The sequence below is a fragment of the Solanum tuberosum genome, unplaced genomic scaffold (genome assembly GCF_000226075.1).
Source record: "Solanum tuberosum cultivar DM 1-3 516 R44 unplaced genomic scaffold, SolTub_3.0 scf00487, whole genome shotgun sequence".
Lineage (NCBI taxonomy): Eukaryota > Viridiplantae > Streptophyta > Magnoliopsida > Solanales > Solanaceae > Solanum > Solanum tuberosum.
This window is the reverse complement of record NW_006239408.1, coordinates 379,123-399,834: the sequence shown is the minus strand read 5'-3', so window position 1 is coordinate 399,834 and position 20,712 is coordinate 379,123. Positions and strand designations below refer to the sequence as shown.

The 20,712-nt window shown below is 28.3% G+C and overlaps 2 protein-coding genes across 2 annotated transcripts; both read right to left on the bottom strand.

The window, feature by feature from the left end:
- Positions 1–5,288: 5,288 nt before the first annotated feature.
- Positions 5,289–7,461, bottom strand: LOC102600662 (bark storage protein A-like). The gene is made up of 5 exons (XM_006364223.2): positions 7,170–7,461; positions 7,010–7,077; positions 6,750–6,905; positions 5,912–6,163; positions 5,289–5,781 (listed from the first exon to the last, which is right to left on the bottom strand). Exons 1-5 carry the CDS (start codon positions 7,396–7,398, stop codon positions 5,422–5,424), a joined length of 1,065 nt encoding a protein of 354 aa, XP_006364285.1. The 5' UTR covers positions 7,399–7,461; the 3' UTR covers positions 5,289–5,421.
- Positions 7,462–12,332: 4,871 nt separating this feature from the next.
- On the bottom strand, positions 12,333–14,381 carry LOC102601008 (5'-methylthioadenosine/S-adenosylhomocysteine nucleosidase-like). Its single transcript, XM_006364224.2, has 5 exons — positions 14,094–14,381; positions 13,936–14,003; positions 13,679–13,834; positions 13,026–13,277; positions 12,333–12,875 (listed from the first exon to the last, which is right to left on the bottom strand). The coding sequence occupies exons 1-5, from the start codon at positions 14,317–14,319 to the stop codon at positions 12,516–12,518; spliced, it is 1,062 nt and encodes a 353-aa protein (XP_006364286.1). The 5' UTR covers positions 14,320–14,381; the 3' UTR covers positions 12,333–12,515.
- Between the last annotated feature and the right edge of the window lie 6,331 nt (positions 14,382–20,712).

Genomic DNA, 20,712 nt, shown 5'->3' with positions numbered 1-20,712 from the left:
TTCATATATTACTTTTAATTAGCAAGTAAGGCTAATATGTCAAAGCATATTTTTGTGTCTTGTAGATAAATTATTTGGGAAAATGCATAATTACCCCCCAGTCTATGCCCAAAATCCCTGAGACACACCTAACCTACACTAATGTCCTATTATCCCCTCCCCCCGAACTTATTTTATATATAATTTTCTACCCCTTTTCGGCCTACGTGGCACTATCCTTGAAAAAATTGTCAACACGCATTGGGCCCACAAGATAGTGCCACGTAGGCTGAAAAGGGGTATAAAATTATATATAAAATAAGTTCGGGAGGGTAATAGGACCTTAGTAAAGGTTAGGTGTGTCTCATGGATTTTGGGCATAGGCTGGGGGGTACTTATGCATTTTCCCTAAATTATTTTGTTTTGTTATCTTTATGATTCTCTTTATAACCATAAAAATGGAGATTCATTTTAGGAGTAATAATTTGTTATTATTTTTCTTGACTCTTGTATATAGGATGAAATGAAATCATCCAGAGATGGAGATTAATGGATTTTGAGCTATATATATTGATTATTCTTTATATTTTTTAGGTGCTTAAGAAGTAATGTTTCTATTCTATTATTTCTTTTTGAATTGTTTATGTTTTGTCAAAACTGATTATATGTGTAGGAGGACTTATGATTAAATGCAATTTTCTCCTTATTCTTTATCTTTTTTCTTCTTTTTGCTAGATAATTTTTTAACTTATTTAATCATATTTTGCAGATTATAGGAAGATATATCTATAGTGAAAATGGTTAAAGACATTCTTGCATAATTTGATTTTACAAGGTAAAATAATTTGATATGTCTAATATAATTACAAACTTTTTCTTTGTTTGAAATCATACATTTAATATTATTTGTTTGTGTTCGTGAGATATAAATTCCGAGTTTTTAAAAAAAATATATTTAATTTATTCTCTTTAGACCTCTATGTAATTCTTAGATAATTTGATTATATTATAATGATAACACTCTTCAAAAAATTTATTTGTTCGGGTAAATTCATCTCTCACTTTTTTGTTGATAATATTAGTTTATTGTGTTTGTGGGGTATAATATTTTGAAACATAGAAGCAGGAAATGAGTCAATGGATATCGATATGCTACTTAAAGAAATACGTACATATACTTCCGTAGTCCGGTGGAGCAATTTTTATTAACAAAAAATGATAGAATATGAGAATTTAAAGTTAATTTATAATTTTGAAAATACAGTTGGTTTTATTAAAAACAAATTATTTATTAATGTGTAAAATTGTAATCTTTAAATTTTCATTTTTGTTGTTTTCTAGGAGATTTCAAGTTGTTTATTAATAAGTCAAGTTGCGGTCTTTATATTTTTCATATTTGTTGTTTTTCAGGAGTTCTCAAGTTATTTCAAAATTGCGATTAATTTATAATTTTAAGAGAAAACAACCAAATACCCTCTCAACATATTACTCAATTCTCAACTACACACTAATACTTTACAGAGGTCCTATTACCCCCTTGAAGTATTTTAAACAGAGATATTGACACCCTTAAGTGTTGATATGACACATCAAGTGTGTTCACTTTCCTGAAGGCAAGTGTAAGACATATAAATAAGTCAAAATTAAATGATTAAACAAGTGTCATTTTTTAATTGAATTCAATATAATTAATAAATAAATTTAATTAATTACAATCACATACTCTCTCTCTAACCATTTCCCTCCTTCAACATTTACACCTCTGCAATTAAATTTTGTCATGGCTGCCATGGCAAGCACCTATACAACTATTTTATTTTTCATTTTTTCACTTTTAATCCACAATGAACTATTTCATGACCAACCCCTTCAAATCTTTCCTAAAAATAGACAATACAACCAAAAGAAAGTTAATGATAATCCTTTAATTTCTTCACCTCAATGGAAAATACTTTCAATTCGACATTGAAAAATGATATTACAGCTTTTGCTAGAGAAATCTTTTCGATTATTGTAGCAACCCGAGTTTCTTGATTGGAACTAAAAGTGGATTTTAGAATTTGAAATTTGTGAGTTTCTTGATTGAAATTGAAAGTGGGTATTAGAATTTGAAATTTGGCAAGAAAAATTTCATCTTCAAATCTATCAAAAAAAGCAACGGATGCAGAACTAGACCATAATGGCAGTAAAATACCATAGTAAAAAGATTCAGCATTCATGTCAAATTTATTGAATTCAACAATAACAACGTAACAAGATTTTCTGCAAATAAATAATCGAAAAGATAGAAGAAAAACGGAGGAGGATGGGTGTGATGGAGATGGAGGTGGATTGGAGAAGACGAGACATTTGGGAACAATGGAGAAAAAGGGAATGATTTAGGAAGATGAATGGAATGGTGGAGAAAAAATGAAAAACAGTTGATGTATTTTAGTGATGATTTTTTTTATAAAAAAAAATTAGTCTGAAAAAATAGGTGTGTGTATTACACTTAGCAACAAATATTTGGGGGTGACATTTTAAGAGTGTCAATATATGTGTTTAAAATACTCTAGGGAGGGTAATAGGACCCCCGTAAAGTATAAGTGTGTAGTTGAGAATTGGGTAATAGATTGAAAGGGTATTTGGTTGTTTTCTCTAATTTTAAAAATACAGTTGGTTTCCTTGCTTTCTATTTACTCTAATTTGATTGTCTTTTCATTTTCTATAATTAATGTTCTTTATTAGTGTAATAATGTACAAATATTACTTATTTACTCCTATTATGTTACAAACAAGTCCAAAGCCACATTGTTAATCCTCTTAATTACTGTGACTCTTTATTCTTAGGAATTTATTATATTGAATGTAATATTTATTTAAAATCTGAAATATACTTTTTAATATTTTTTGTGTTTAAGCCAAGCAAAATTAAAAGAAATAGGAATTCGTATGTGTCATTTTTTTAAATCTTTTTTGCGTAGTTAATTCTCTCTTTTGTTCTCTTTTATGTTTATTTTTAAATTTTACATTCTTTTGTTTTCCCAATATAAGTTGTCCCAAAAATAATTGGATATCTGAACTTAAATATAATAATAATATATTAAGATATGGAAACTAACTAATTAAGATTGTTATTTTCATCATTTAAATATTAGTTAAACTTTTTTTTTTAATTTAAAAATTTAATTAATTTAAAAAAGTTATTAATCAAATATTAAATTAATCTAATATTGTACAATAAAAATAATTAAAGTATGTGATGATTGGGTGATGACGACGACAAGTAATAGTAATTGTGGATAATGATTAAAAATAGTGTTGGCTAACGATGTAGTCATGGATAATAACTATTAATGGCAATCTGAGTTTACACATTGTCAAAAAATTACACTAAGAATATAATTAAAAAGATTACAAAAGAGCAGAAAAGAACGATCAGATTTCAAGTTTACGTATATATATTTATAAATTATACTAAAAAAGATCCCAAATAAAAAAGAAAAAAATGATCACATCTCAAGTTTACATTTCAGTAGTTCTAATATTACCTTCTCTTTTTCTCTATGAAATTTATTTTTAATATTTAACTTTTCGAAATTCACATATATTGATTTCTATGTGAATTTCATATTTAACCTAAATATTTTTCATAGCTTCTCTTCTATGAATGATTGATAAAATAATCCTTTTATTAAAGTAATTATTGATATTAGTATGTAACTTTATTTTAATTTTTTTCATTTCGCGCGGCCAAGTACACTAGTAAAGAAATAAAGAAGAAGAAGAAGAAGGAAAGAAGAAATCATTAATGGCAAAAAGAAGACAAAGTCTTCTTGTTTTGTTATAACTTATAAGTATTGTTAAAATCATAAATTTATGATGAAATTCTCACAATTTCATTATAAACATCATAAAACAAAGAAAATAGAGAAGAAGAAGAACAAGGGAGAAAATCATAAAATAGAATAGCTAGGACGAAGAGAAAAACACAAAGATATGGCTATATTCAATAATAAAGCAATAATTGAGTCATTTTTGTTATAATAATAATCAAAGGGTCATTTTTGTTTAATTTATCCTAAAACAAACTTATAAAAATACTACAATAACTTACAAGCAAGTTGAAAGATAGCTCAGCAAAAATAGCAACATTTATACAAATCAAGAGTCCCTACAACATATACGGAGGATCATGATCACAAGATTGATGCCTATTTTGATTTTTACAATTAGTAAATTAGCTTTATTTTTTAATAATTTAATGATCAACAGATAACAAATCAAGTGAAAGGATTCTTATTTTTATGGTTTCAAATTTGATATGAAACTAGGAATTTGGGTAAAAATAATATTTTATTGATTGATATCTTTTCAATTGACTTTGTAGAAAGAGTAAAAAACGTGCAATCACTTGTTAAAAGGGCTTTGATGTTCCCTACTTCTTTTTGAACCAACAACACAATCAAATATGGATTCCCATCAAACAATAATTATAGAATTAATATAAATTTTTACTATAATTACATATTTACCATAATAAATCTCACCCACTATTATAGAATCCCGCAACACGATAAATAATTTTTTTTTTAAAAACATGAAACAATTTATCTTATCATATGGTCATTAAACGACAATTTACGTATTTTGAAATTTATTTACACGTATAAGTTGTCGATCTTAACTTCTTCTTTTTTTTCTCTATTTTCTTATATCACCACATGATTTCGTACGCTTTGTTTTTTTTTTTTTTTTAATTTAAGAGCAGCCTCTATAAAATAATTTATTCCTACAAACTACTTTTCTCAAAAAAGTAAAGCCACCATTTGAATAATATTTGTAGGAGTACTATGACCATGACTTTTTAGACAATTTCTCCAAAAGATTTTTCTTTCTGATGATTTTGTCTTTTATTTCCTTGTGGAATCCATCCAAAATTGTTCTTCCTAGTTGAATTAAGTAATTAGTATTAATCTCTATTATTGTTGAATACAAGTCTAGTGGATAGTATCGTTCCACAACATGTCGTTTATCTAACCTTTATTTTAGAAATATAGAGAAAAAAAGTATAATAAGTACTAAAAATATATACTAGCAAGAAAACATGAAAGCTACGAGATATCTAAATAGCTCTTAGTTAATTGAATTTTCATATAACATATTACTATTCCGTAGCTTAAATAAAATTACCATGATTGCTAATCCTTGTTTTCTCGTAATGTATTATAAGTTCAGCTTAACATGGTAGTTAAATTTGATTTAAACTACTAGGTTATTGGGTGCACACTAATTATGTCGGACACGATTAAAAGAAAATTTTCAAATAGTTAAAGGTGCAACGATACTTTTAATGAAATTCAATTAACGTGATTCCAAGAATTCTCCTTGTCGATTTTTGCTTATTTTCACACAAATTCCATTATTAGGTAAATTTAACGTACTAGTAATACACATCAAAGTTCAAGCATCTTGATATTTCTTCGTAGACAATTGCTTGATGAATTGTACGGTGACTTCAACGGAGTTGGTAGCAGCAAGGGTGATGAAGGTGGAGGCCTCGTTGGACTCGGAAGTGCCACCTCCCGCCATGTCGGAGAGGGCACGGATAACGATGTAAGGTACCTTCTGTTGGTAACAAATGAGAGCCACAGCAGCACTTTCCATTTCAACAGGGCTAACATCAAACTTGTTGTAGATAAAACTCCTATATGCTGCATTATCTAAGTATATGCTTGCACTTGTTCCTCTATGTACTCTTGTTACTTTTGGTGGATGGCTCAAACATGTTGTTGCGTTTAAACACCCTTCCAGCTTCAAACCCTAGTTACATAAACACGTCAAAAGAGTTATTAAGAAGATACTGCATAGTAACAACATGTAATATTGTCTTGTAAATTGACTAATCCATGATATTGACTGCTCTAAATATTAGAGTAATAATTTAAATTACCTCGAGTTTCTTGGCGATTGCATAGTAACGAGGGTCAACAGGGACCCAAAAGATATGTTGTCTATCCTCTGGAGTGCCAAATACAGGGAATACTTCTTCAGGTTGGTACCATATATTGTTAAGAAGATTGTTATGTGAGTTGCAATTTGTCACATTCACACTGTATTCTGAAATTTTTAAGTATCCAATATCTCTTGTGTAATCTCCATTCACTTCAAGCGGTAGTTCATTTTCAGCGCCATCTCCATATCTCTGCATCCAGTATTTTATTTTTTATAATATAAGTTTGATGACTTTTCTCAAATATAATAAAATGGAACAACCAAAGACTTTTAAACCTAAACTATATAAATTTTAATTTTTCAACACAGTTTTGCTCTTATAAAATCGTCAGAGTTCCTCATTTTTTTTTGTATAAAGTTAAAAAAAATAAAAAAAATCGAGGGACTCCGTCAGTTTTCTTGTAAAAAAAATAATTATAACTTTCGCGTTGAAAAAATTAAGATTTTAAATTTTTTATTGAAAAATCTATGCAGTGCGTCGGTTTTTGACTAGTATAAAGAAATGAATTTGGTTTAGTGCTTGGACACACTAAAACTTGGTTTACGTGAACTTTGCTTCTACGTCTTAACATATGTTTTACCTATCCTAATATTGACTTTTACTAGTCTAAAATTTACTTGTAACGATATCGGATTGCTTTGACTTTTTTAGATTCCAATAATCCAATTCTCATTGACCAATTTTTTTTAAAAAACATTTTCCTTCGTATCAAACACCAAAAATTCTGCACCGCCCCTACGTAAAATTCCCAAAAATGAATTGAAAAAGTAAGTACCTGCCAATTCCAAAGAGCAGTATGTGCCCAATATTGAGGAATTGCAACATCTCCAATATTTAGAGATGGATTTGCATTTCCTGCTATTCCATAATGCACCACTCCTTTAACATCGAACAATGCTAACAACAATTGTGTTGTTATCCCAGCATTTAGCTGAAACAATTAAACAAACACAAAATCGATCTATCGATCAAAACCGTATAATTAATTAATACATACGTACAACGTAACAATTATAATTATAAATATTAACACACCATGGCAAGTCCAGTCATAACCAAAACGACAGGCTGATTATCAATGTGTCCAAACCGAAATCTCCTCCCTTAGGATGATAAACAAACGTAAATATATATAATCGATAAGCAAGTGATCGAAAAAACGTAAAATAATGTGTATATGTTTTAGTTTAATTACCAGCATAATCAATGGTAAGATCACTAGGTTTGTAACTAGGATGTTGAAGAAGAGGATTCATCTCAAATAAATTTGGAATGACTAATCCCAAATAAGGTCCTTTTTTGTTAGCCATATCAATTAATTTTCTAGTCTTTCCACTTATAGTACCATTTGCTTCTTCTAGAGTAATAATTAGAACCATGAAAGCCAAAACCAATGACAAAAAAAGCTTGGAAGAAATTGCCATGGTATATATATGTAGAAACTTTTGAGTTTTAGAGAAAAGAGAGCTAATTAAGAGAATAGTATTGACAAGGGAAACTAATAACAAAGCCCTCATATTTATAGTAATTATAATTATATTACGTTGCATCATCCATCAATTATTCGACTATTTTTTAATATATATATTTTGTCATGTAAAAGTTTTGTATTAGGCCAAACACATACGCAGCATCTGAAACTTGTCCTTATTTTTCATTTTGACCATCTATCAGGTCTTGTTCCATTTTAATTAATCCTTAAACTCTATTTTTATGTACTATTTAAACACAAAATATTATTTTTATGATTTCTTTATTTTTTATTTATGTTCTTCAATTGTTGTGTGTCAATTAATTTCATTTTTAAAAAATAAAAATAAAATAATGAACATCGATTTTTTTTTTGAAATAATAATATTATTTTTTGAGATTTCTCTGTATTTTTGCATGAAAATAAATCAATGAAACTAATTTGATTTTCTTTCTTAAAGATTCAACTAAATTAAATAATGTCACATATTTTATTTTTTTCATATCATCTAGTATATCTGAATTTAATGCAAATATTCGTTTTGTAATTTTTAATTTAACTCAATACAAATAAAAAAACTCATCTTCATTACGAGTAATAAAAAGCTCTTGTTCATTGCTAATAACACTACTAAAAAATGCTAAAACTTGACAGATTTCTTTGGGATGTCAATGATCTTTTAAGAAAGAAAATTAAACCAACACAATTTCGCATGCTATTTTTCACGCAAAATACAGAAAAACTCTCAAGAAGATTATTTTTAATCTTTTTTTAATGAAAATTAACAAACACACATTGATTTTTAAAATAAGAAACAACAATTAAAGAATATAAATAAAATAAAGAAATCATAAAATTAGTATTTCATGTTTAAATGGTATATTAAAAAAAATAGAGTTTAAGGGTTAAAATAAAATAATGCTATAATATAATGCCAAAATGAAAAAATGAGGAAAAGTGTGAGGAATTGTGTATGTGTTTGGCCTTTGTATAACAACACTAGTTTTGGCATGAATCATGATACTCGACAATATCCTCTTAGACGATATTATTGGTACTAATCAACTAATAATTGTCACCTCAGATATCACTATTTAATGGTAATAATTTTATTTTATTTTTAAATTCATTTGACGGTAATAGTTATTTCTATAAAAATAGAGTTAATTTTATTGTATCTAGAGTTACTAAATTTTTTGAACGATATTTTTATAAACTAATATTGATTCTAGATGCTCATATTATATTGGCGATAATGATGTATATACATTACTATATATCGTTTTAAAGAAAGTGAAGATCTAATACAAGAAGAATTTAGTTGTGACGGTTCAAGATAACGGTTGTTACAATTTCTTTCAGAGTTATATATACCCTCAAATTAAAGATCGTTATAAGTTTTAACATTCTTTCGTTATAACATATTTCATTATTTTTTCAAATTTTTTAATCAATTAGCTAGGTTAATAATAATTCCAATACAATCGTCCACTTTAACTTACAAAGTAGTACTAATTTTGAAAGGCTTAGTTTACGTGTTTAAGTATATGTGATATGAAATTATGATTTTAAATCACTATTGGACATATGACTAGAATTGTGATTTCAAATTTCAACTTTTACAAAAATATATGATTTGAGATTCTAAATCATGATTTCAACTTTTTAAATATAAAATTTGTAAAAAAAAAAAAAAAAAAAAAAAAACAGATCTGTCATTTTAAATTTTACATCAAAAGACTCATACTTGACATAAAAAAATTATTTATATCATATGAAATGATTATATTAAAGAATGTCTGCACTACTAAAATAACATGAAATTATTTAGAAAACTTACCAAAAGAGCATCCTGATATTTATATATTTCAAAGAAGGAGAACGGTAAAAAATATAACAACAATGACAATAAATAAATAAAATTATTTTTAAAATATAGTACTGTTGTAAAATCTCTATCAGATGAATAAGCTCTTATAATATATTCCAATTGTAATGTAGTTGTTGATGAATGATGATACTTCTATATCACGATAATATTTAATTTGCAGGCCTCTCTTTCAAGTGTCAACTATCCTTTTTCTCCTCAAGATCTACAATTATATTTGATTTTCTTACTGCTTAATTCATCAGCATACTTCATTTTCAATAGCTATGAGATGATCATCTTAGAGTGATTCTTTTGTCGATAAATACTCTCGACGAAAGAACAAAGAAGGAGGAAAAAGGCATCTTCGATGAAATATTGAAGACATCTTAAAATACAAACTACATGAATTTTGGTTGACACTTATAACTTATTAGTTACTATTCGAATTTCGAGGAGGCCGATTGGAATCACCGTGAGGCTCGGGCCCTAGATAATTCTAGAACCAAGTTGTTGGAGGATGAAGAGGAAGAAAGAGAGGCTTGTAGTCGTTTCTATTACCCAGGCCAAAGCAAAAATTTATATCATTATTTGTAAACTCTATATTTCATACATAAATTTATGTGGTACGATTTAATATTTTTTTAATTTATTTTTATAAAGCTAAAAACCTATCTAATTAATTCGATACAACTATATATAAATTTATATAAATCAATATTTTTATTTCTTAAAAATTAGTAATCTATTTGAAGATTAAGTCAACTTTTAAAAAACTATGACACGCCCGTGACCCTATCTCAAACAATTGTTACCGTTCACGGTTTGGATAAAAATCGATCCAAACCAAAAATTCAAATCAAATCGATAAAATAAATTGATTTTATTTAGATTTGGTTTGATTTTAGATTTTTGAAAACAGATAGTATTTGGTTTGGTTATGGTTTTATTTGAAAAAATTGAAGAAATAACTAAATTGAACCGATAAATTACATATATTTTATTAATATACATACTTAATATATATATTTTTATAAATAATTTTAAAGATCTTATATACGTTTTCATCAAAATTTCTTTATAATTTACTTATTGAAAGCAAAAATGTCTTAGGTGAAAACATTTATCTTATTGATTTCATGTATATGAGTGTGTATGACAATTCTTTGTGGGACTGAAAAATGTTACTGTCTCCTTCTAGGCCAAAATTGTGAATTTTAAAGCTTTATTCATATTAATTCAGTGATCGAAAGTTCAGTAATTTCAGTCAATCTAACTATTTTTCATTTTGAATTGATTGTTTTCACTTTTTGAATGAATTGTTTCTTTTATTTTCTTGTATGGTTAATAACTGAATAACCAAACCAAACCAAATCGAAACCGATAAATGTATATTATATTTGGTTTGGTTTGATTTTGATGGTTTTAAAACCGATTAAATTGGTTTGATTTTAATTGACCAATAATCGATCCAAGCCTACCTATGAACACCCCTAGTTACAACTTACAATCATTCAAACATATCAATTGATTATTACTCTATATTACTATCATTATTAAACATGTCAAAAATGGAGTAAAAGAAACTATTGCGTTGATTAAAAAAACCAAGACGCAATCAAATACCGTTGATCGATTTTCCACTATATAAGCATGTGAATATAATTATTTACATTTAACAAGAATGAGAATAGATGATAATAAATAATTTACCTTGATTTTCTTGGCAATTGCAAAGTAAATAGGGTCAACAGGGACCAAAAGATATGTCGCAATTAAAAAATAAAGAGATAAGTGTCAAAAATACACTTAAACTATCCCCATTTGAGTTTCATATCTAAACTATTGAAAGTGTAAGTTTCATACCTAAACTATCATTTTTTAGTTTGAGAAACACACATATGTGGTGTGTGTAATGCACTCTCTCTTTTATTTGAAAAAACCTTGACACATGACATTCCACATGGATAAAATATTCCACATTGAACAAAAATTAAATAATAAACTATTAATATTAATTAAAAAAAATAAATTAAAGTAATACTATCCCCCAAAAAAAAAAAAATTTAAAATATTTTATCCCCCCGTCCTTTTTGCTTGAATTTTGTATTATTGTGTGAATATATGTTATCATTTTGCTTAAATTTTTACATATTTATCTATTTTAAATATAAATATTGAGAAAATGACCCTCCTAATTATTCAATTTACCAGAGATAATATCTTAAGACTCATGTATTCAAAGTTTAATACATTTTAATCTTAAAAACAATGATAAAAATGAGGCTGAACTCCTAGAATCAAAATCCCTTCTTCAACATTTCAAATTTGACAAATTCAATGATGACATTTGTTGCTTCTTTTTTCTTCTAAGTAATTTAAATATAATTGAGAACACTATAATATTAAATCATGCTCGTTTTTATTTCTTTCAAATTGACTGTCATGGAGTTTTTTCCTTAATGATGTCATTAATTATATCTTTCATTTATTTTTTTCAAGAAAAGACTTTTTTTAAAAGAATTATATATATATATATATGTAGCGTACAATAATTATAGGTATGACTTTCTAAGAGTTTTCTTTGAATACTTTATCTATTGATGACACTAATTCTATGTGGCTTTTACAAGACAACAAAAAAACCGTCATGCATTCAATGTTTAACTCAAATCCAACAAATACTTCTTCACATACACATTTTTTAATAAAAATACATGGTATATACTTTTTCAGAGATCAAGTATTTTATTAACTAAAAGAAAAGAAGGAAATTAATTGAATTTAATAATGTTTTGTAGGTAGAAAGTTTCTAAAGGACAAAAGTCACATGTTTTACGCCGAAAATTTATTATCATCAATGATTGAGTACGATCTCGAGACACTAGCTAATTAGGAACAAAAATTCTCTTCCTAGTTGAATTAATTAGCTATTAATCTCTATTATTGTTAAATCCAAGTCCAGTAGATAGGTTATTGGGTGCACACATAATTATGTCCAAAGTAAAAATTACAAATAGTTAAGGTGAAATGATACTTTTAATAATATTTTAACGTGAAAATCACGAATACATTTAGATTAGACTTAATCCCAAGAAATTTCCTTCTCAATTTTTGCTTATTTTCGCACAAATTCCATTATTAGGCAAATTCAACGTGCTAGTAATACACATCAAAGTTCATTCGATGAAGAAATCTTGAAATCAAGCATCTTGATATTTCTTCGAAGACAATTGCTTGATGAATTGCACAGTGACTTCAACGGAGTTGGTAGCAGCAAGGGTGATGAAGGTGGAGGCCTCGTTGGACTCGGAAGTGCCACCTCCGGCCATGTCAGAGAGGGCACGGATAACGATGTAAGGTACATTCTGTTGGTAACAAATGAGAGCCACAGCAGCACTTTCCATTTCAACAGGGCTAACATCAAACTTGTTGTAGATAAAACTCCTATATGCTGCATTATCTAAGTATATGCTTGCACTTGTTCCTCTATGTACTCTTGTTACTTTTGGTGGATGGCTCAAGCATGTCGTTGCGTTTAAGCACCCTTCCAGCTTCAATCCCTAGTTACACAAACACATCAAAAAAGTTATTTAGTTTCTCATGAAGTACTTTCTGTCTATTTGCATAGTAACAACATGTAATATTGTATAGTAATAAATGGACTGACCCATATTGACAGCTCTAAGTATTAGAGTAATAATTTAAATTACCTCGAGTTTCTTGGCGATTGCATAGTAACGAGGGTCAACAGGGACCCAAAAGATATGTTGTCTTTCCTCTGGAGTGCCAAATACAGGGAATACTTCTTCAGGTTGGTACCATATATTGTTAAGAAGATTGTTATGTGAGTTGCAATTTGTCACATTCACACTGTATTCTGAAATTTTTAAGTATCCAATATCTCTTGTGTAATCTCCATTCACTTCAAGCGGTAGTTCATTTTCAGGGCCATCTCCATATCTCTGCATCCAGTATTTTATTTTTTATAATATAGTAATAATTAAATTGAAACAACCAAATATTTTTTAACCTAAACTATACGATTTTTTTCAACTATTTTTCTTTATTGCACAATTTCAATATGAGGAACTTAAAATTCAAAAAAAAATAGTAGTTATTTGAAAACCCTACGCAGTCCGTCAGTCTTTGTTCTTCGAAGACTTGGAGCATGGACACAATATAATTTGGTTTACGTGAACTTTGCTTCTACGTCTTAATATATCCTAATATTGACTTTTCTTAGAGTCTAATATTTTTCCGCTGACCAATTTTTTTTAGAAAAACATTTTCCTTTGTATCAAACACCAATAACTTTTAGCCGTCCTTGCGTAAAATTCCCCAAAATGCATTGAAAAGTAAGTACCTGCCAATTCCAAAGAGCAGTATGTGCCCAATACTGAGGAATTGCAACATCTCCAATATTTAGAGATGGATTTGCATTCCCTGCAATTCCATAGTGCACCACACCTTTAACATTGAACAATGCTAACAAAAGTTGTGTTGTTATCCCAGCGTTTAGCTGAAAAATTCAAGAAAAAACGTATAATTAATTAATACGTACGTATAACGTCACAATTATTATAATTATAAAAGGGAAGATATATATATAAATTTACACACCATGGCAAGTCCAGTCATAACCAAAACGACAGGTTGATTATCAATGTGTCCAAACCGAAATCTCCTCCCTTAGGATGATAAACAAACGTAAATATATAATCGATAAGCAAGTGATCGAAAAAACGTAAAATAATGTGTATATGTTTTAGTTTAATTACCAGCATAATCAATGGTGAGATCACCAGGTTTGTAACTAGGATGTTGAAGAAGAGGGTTCATTTCAAATAGATTTGGAATGACTAATCCCAAATAAGGTCCGTTTTTGTTAGCCATATCAATTAATTTTCTAGTCTTTCCACTAATAGCACCATTTGCTTCTTCTAGGGTAGTAATTAGAACCAAGAAAACCAAAACTAATGACAAAAAAAGCTTGGATATTGCCATGGTAGACACTTTGAGTTTGAGAGAAGAGAGAGCTAAAGAGAATAGTATTGACAAGGGAAACCAAACAAAGCCCTCATATTTATAGTAAAATTATACCTACACATGTTGATTTTTATGCATTTTAAGATTAAAATAATTAAAAAATGTTAGTGAGTATAAATGGACAAGAATGTGATCAATATTCTGATTTCACTCTTGTAACTAGGGTTCTTCACACATCGGTTTGGATCGGTTATTGGTCAAAATCAAAACCAAATCAACTTAATCGGTTTTAAAAATTATCAAAACCAAACCAAATCAAATATAATATACATTTTATCGGTTTGGTTGTTATCAGTTTCGATTTGGTTTGGTTCGGTTATTCGGTTATTAATCATACACAAAAATAAAAGAAACAATTCATTCAAAACGTCAAAAAAGTGACAACAATCCATTCAAAACGAAAAAATAGTTAGAATGACTGACATTAAAGAACGTTCAATCACTGAATTTACTATGAATAAAGCTTCAAAAATTCACTAGTTTGCCCTAGAAAGAAGAAACAATGAATTTATTCAGTCCTACAAAGAATTGTCATAGACACTCGATCATATATATGAAACCAATAAGATATATGTTCTCATCTTGGGCATTTTTGCTTTCATTAGTAAATTATAAATAAATTTTGATAAAAAAACATCTATAAGATCTTTAAAATTGTTTATAAAAATAATGTACTATGTATTCATAATAATAAAATATATGTATATAATTGGGAAAAGGGTTTGAAAAATACTCCAACTTTGGCCGAAATTGTTGTTACGATACCAAACTTTTATGGAGGACCTTTTACCCCCTGCACTATTTAATAGTGTATTTTTAAAAGTTAACATATGTGCCCACGTGGACACGTTACTATTTATAATAATGAAATATTTATGATGTCCACGTGACACATATATACCTTTAAAATACACTACTAAATAGTGCATGGGGTAAAAGGTCCTTTCCAAAATTTGGTATTGTTACAACAATTTCGGTCAAAGTTCGGATATATTTCATACATTTTTCCCTATATAATTTGAAGGTTCGGTTATTTCGTCGATTTTTTTCGAACAAAACCAGAACCAAACCAAATACTATCAGTTTTTAAAAATCTAAAACCAAACCAAACCAAACTCAAATAAAATCGGTTTATTTAATCGGTTTGGTTTGATTTTTCGATTTGAATCAGTTTTTATCCAACCGTAAACACCCCTACTTGTAACCACTCTTGCCATGATCTACCACTAATTGCCATCAACCTCACATTTTATACTATATGAATATCCACATTCTTGACATTTATTTGTAAAAGAAATTCTACACCTATAAATAGTGATGTTTCTTTATTTGTGAAATATAATGAGAATTAGGAGAAGTGTGAAAAATATTGTAGTGTGTAGTGAGGCTAGTATAGTGAAAGAGAGAGTTGAGATGGAGAAAAATATTCTAAGTCTTCAACTAATTCCCTATACAAAAGGGGAAAATTATGTGTTGAAGAAATATTCTTTTTGTGGAGCTTAATTTAAACTATTCAACTAACTTTAGAGTTGCTTGAGTTAAACGACGTTATTGGGTTGTTGCATCCTAGAGGCAACAAATCAAGAATATTATTGCTGAATCGATGTAAATTATGTCGCAGTAGACTTGAATCTTCTTAAAGAGAGAGATATTTGTGTCTCAACCTGAATACTTTTTTATTTATTTTTGTCATGTTATTTTCAACTCTATTTTATATATATATTACACCATCACTACAATATGGCATGGGCCTGGCTAGTAATATATTAGACATTATAGATACTTCATTTTGTTTACAACAATACCAATCCTAATATGTTAGTGTGATTTTATAAGTAGTTTTGGGAAGATAAATATTTGAAAGGTAGAAAGTTTATTTCGATAGACTCAATTGGCTCAAGTAAAATTATTTTAAAATAATTTGGAAAAAGAAATAGGAAGCAAAAAAGTCATGAAAAAAATAAAAAATGAAGAAAGTATAACAAAGTATGTTGAAATGAACAATAACTATAAGGCCTAATCTATCGGTGGCCCCTTAAAGCTGGCACGAAGTTTCACTTAGGCACCTCAAGTGGACGATGTTCATTTTAGACACCTCATGTAGGGTCTCGTTGTGTCATTTTGACACTCTTTTGCCAATCAACAAAAATATATGAGGTGTGTGTGTTACACTCGCAAATGACGTGTAAAGTAGCGAATTAAATGACGACATTTGTCAAAAAACATTTGTAGATAATGAAATTTGAGTAAAAATATAAAGTAACCAATGACTCAATGACAAGTGAATTTTTGCCCAAATAATTTTTAAAGTAGCGAATTAAATGACGACATTTGTCAAAAACAATTTGTAGATAATGAAATTTGAGAGTAACCAATGACTCAATGACAAGTGAATTTTTGCCCAAATAATTTTTAAAATAGCGAATTAAATGACGACATTTGTCAAAAACAATTTGTAGATAATGAAATTTGAGAGTAACCAATGACTCAATGACACGTGAATTTTTGCCCAAATAATTTTTTTAAATCAATAAAATCCCCACGTGACCCCCCCACCCCCACCCTCACCCCACCCAATTGTCTTCTCCCAAAACCCATACCCATTTGCAGAAACACCTGCCCCCCTCCCCCCGCCGCCTTCTCCAAATGCCCATACTCATTTGCAGAAAACTCTGCACATACCCGTTCCCCCACCCCATTGTCTTCTCCAAATACCCACATCTCTTTTTTGCTAAAACATCTGGGCACCTACATACTCTTTCTTTTTTATTAGTGTCTTCTTCAAATATTTTTTTTCTTTTTTACCCTAATTAATAGGTTTATAATTCACCAAAAATTAAACTTACCCCTCTTTAGATATTAAATTCTTTCAAGAAAGAATCTCATGAATAATTTAATATTTAATCTCGAAATGGGTCTATTCCTAATTTTCTAAAATAGTTTCCATCATTTTTCATCATTTTACTGTAACTATTTTTATTCACCATGTTGGATATTTAAGTTTGCAAAAATGGTGGCTGAAAATGGGAAAGAAGAAGAAAAAAATAATTAAAAAATCGACTAAATAGGTTTTTCACGCGCGTTCAACTAGTGTATTACACTCACTAAGCCATGTAAGCAAAAAGTGTCAAAATGACACAGCGAGACCCTACATGAGGTGTCTAAAATGAACATCGTCCACTTAAGGTGCCTAAGTGAAATTTCGTGTCAACTTTAAGGGGCCACCGATGGGTTAGGCCTAACTATAATTAGGTAACTGAAGTACGAAAAAAAAAATGGATAAAAAATTAAAGAACAAATATGTATGAGAGTACATGTTACTAGTGGTAGAAACTACTCATACCATGTTGTACTATTTTACTGCCAACATTGCTTGATCTTCTTGTTGGATAGTCTTTCAGCTCTCAACTTGTTAAATGAGTAAGAGCCCGTTATTTTTATTTTTTTTATTTTTTATTTTAAAAAAAATAGTTTTGAAGTCAAAAATAAAAAGTCAAAAAATAAAAAGCAGAGAAAGATTTACTTTTGATATTTAATTTATTTTAAGTCACTTTAAACTTATTTTAAGTCATTTTTTACCTTGCCAAATGCTTCCTAACTTATTTGAAGTCATTTTAAATTTATTTTAAGTTATTTTTTATATTTGTCAAACATTTTTAGGAGTAAAAAGCTGACTTGAAAATTAAGTTTGACTAACTTTTAAACCAATCCAAACACCCTCTAAATATCCGTATGAATTAACTTATTTTAGGTCATTTTAATTTTTAAATATTTTTTTAATTTTAAAAGTATTTGAAATGGTTATAAATTGTTTTTAAGTATCCATGGAACACAATTATACTTTTCTTTCACCCTTCTGTCTTAAATATCAACAGGACCACAAAACACACATTTCAGTTGTTGCCAAATTTCTCAAATTGAAAAAAAAAAATAGTTACTGAAAATACTTTTTGAAATTCTATAACAATCCACTTTAACTTACAAGGTAGCACTAATTTTAAAAGACTAAGTTTGCGTTTGAATATGCAATAGGAAGTTTTAATTTTAAATTAGTATTTGAATACTTGATTTGAGATTATAATTTTAAATCTTAAATTATCCCAAAAAAAACAAGGACATGATTTCAACTCTTTTAAAGGTAAAACTTGACCCACAATAAATTTATATTTTATATATATAAAAAGATTCATCATTTTAAATTTTGTTAAAAAAAACTCATGATCGGCGTGAAAAGATTATTTTGTACCATATTAAATAAATATATTAAAAATAACTACTATACTATTAGGAAACATGAAACTAGTTACGGAAATTATCAATAATCTCAAGCTAATTCATCGCTAAAAAGATCCTAACTAATTGAATTTTCTTATAATTCATCGCTAATCTATAGTTAATTAAATGGAATTAGCATGAAAATTTTGTTGTTTAACTATGAAATGTGTGTGTCGCTAATTCGATGTTTTCTAATAGTGCTGAATTTTGATTATAACTATTAGTGACTAGTGAATCTTTCTAAAATTATGTATATTTGAAATATTTGTCACACCCCTTTTTTGACCGTGGAAGGGTTTTTCCAATTTAAGTGTCCGTATTGATTAAGGGATTATTTTTTTGACTTCAATTTTGTAATTCAAATTTATCATTCGTTAATAAGTGAAGTTAGATGTATTCTTGTTGTTATAAAAGTGGCTAGATTTGTACTTTTTGGCTGATTTTTTTTTTATATGTGTCATACCCCTTTTTGCGCACGGGCGATGAGGGTTTTTCCAATTTAAGTGATTGTATTGATTAAGAGATTATTTTTATTTCTTTCAGAGTCATCACTTGGAATTGAGTTATGGTGTTCCAAATCATCTTTTCTTTTTAATCCCTAACCAAAAGGAAATGACTCTTTATTTTGGTCTGCAAACCAGAAATTCAGGTAACGAATTCTGTTGACCGAGGGGAAGGTATTAGGCATCCCTCGAGTCCCGTGGTTCTAGCACGGTCGGTTTTATTGACTTATACTTATGTTAAATTATTATTATTATTATTTTGGATACATTATTATAGGCCATGGTTTGCTTATTTTTTTATTGTTGAATTTTATTAGTCTGAACCTAGATGCGTAACCGTATTCTTGGTCTTGACATTTAGAGGCATAACTTCCTTTTTTCTCTCGAGTACCTCACACCTAATAATCTCAATTTACACCTCTTGATTTAAATTACTAAAAATTAATTATTAAACAATTTGGTCAAGGTGCGCCACCGCATCCTTGAATTTCTTTTAAGTGTTTCAAAGAAAATGTGTAACCACATTCTTAATTGGAACCATTTTTAGCGTATTTAAATTTGCCTACAAAAATTAGTCTGCCAATTTTTAAGCGTGAATCAAGTGGTGCCGAACTACCACCGACCACAATAATAATAATAATAATATTAGTAATAATAATATTATTATTTCATCATAAACATGTGCACAATAGTTATTATTCATTGTTGAAATTTTTTTATTAGTTTTTATTTTATATATTTATTTATTAAAAAAAACTAAGTTAGCACTCAAAAGATAAAAGCAACACCTATATTATTGCACAAAAATAACTTGTCACTTATTTGAACACAACTCAACAAATAATTCATCAAAATTAATAAGGCACAAGCACCAAAATAAATAATCACAAGTTATACAATTTTATTTCTAAATTTAATGATATAAAAGGTTCAAACAAATTTCAATATTATAATGCTAAAATTAAACACACATAAATTTGAGCAACTTCATGATATTAGAATAACATCTTGTATAATAGTGAAATCAAATTATACAATGAAGATTAAATGGTACCTCTTGCGAAATTCAATTCACAAAAAGGAAACAATCCTAATAAGGAGCCACGAACTCGAAATCACGAAAGTAAACCTCGAACTCAACCTCTAAGTGTGGGGTTGGAAGGAATTAAAAAACGTTTTTATTTTTTTTCTATACGTACGAGTGTTTTTTGGTATGAATGTATAGTGTATTTTTTCTTTCTTTCTTTTTTTGTACGTTTTTTGTGTGTGTTGTCTGTGTCCTTTTTTTGTTGTGTGCAGAGGTCTTTATGTATGGTCTGGATCTCAATTTTTTGTTTTGTAGTGTGAGGCTCAAAAATAAAATAAAATAAAACAATGGGTGTGTTTGTAGGTTGAAAAAAAAGTAAAAATAGATGGGAGGTGTAGGTAGTAATCTCTTCTTGTTTTTTTCTTCTTATCGTCTATAGACTGTAGTGTGTTGTATTTTTCTGGGTCCCCTTTTGGCAGATGTGTAGTATATGTTAATATATATATATTATATATATATATATATATATATATTACTCTTATTTAG

What these genes read in the sequence shown, in the direction of transcription:
- LOC102601008 (XM_006364224.2), bottom strand. Translation starts at nt 14,319, where the DNA reads ATGGCAATATCCAAGCTTTTTTTGTCATTAGTTTTGGTTTTCTTGGTT. An exon ending in TCTCACCATTGATTATGCTG is followed by an intron (nt 14,004 to 14,093) that starts GTAATTAAACTA and finishes TATCATCCTAAG; the next exon opens with GGAGGAGATTTCGGTTTGGA. An exon ending in CTGCTCTTTGGAATTGGCAG is followed by an intron (nt 13,278 to 13,678) that starts GTACTTACTTTT and finishes TACTGGATGCAG; the next exon opens with AGATATGGAGATGGCCCTGA.
- LOC102600662 (XM_006364223.2), bottom strand. Translation starts at nt 7,398, where the DNA reads ATGGCAATTTCTTCCAAGCTTTTTTTGTCATTGGTTTTGGCTTTCATG. An exon ending in TTATGACTGGACTTGCCATG is followed by an intron (nt 6,906 to 7,009) that starts GTGTGTTAATAT and finishes TAATTGTTTCAG; the next exon opens with CTAAATGCTGGGATAACAAC. An exon ending in CAATCGCCAAGAAACTCGAG is followed by an intron (nt 5,782 to 5,911) that starts GTAATTTAAATT and finishes TTATGTAACTAG; the next exon opens with GGTTTGAAGCTGGAAGGGTG.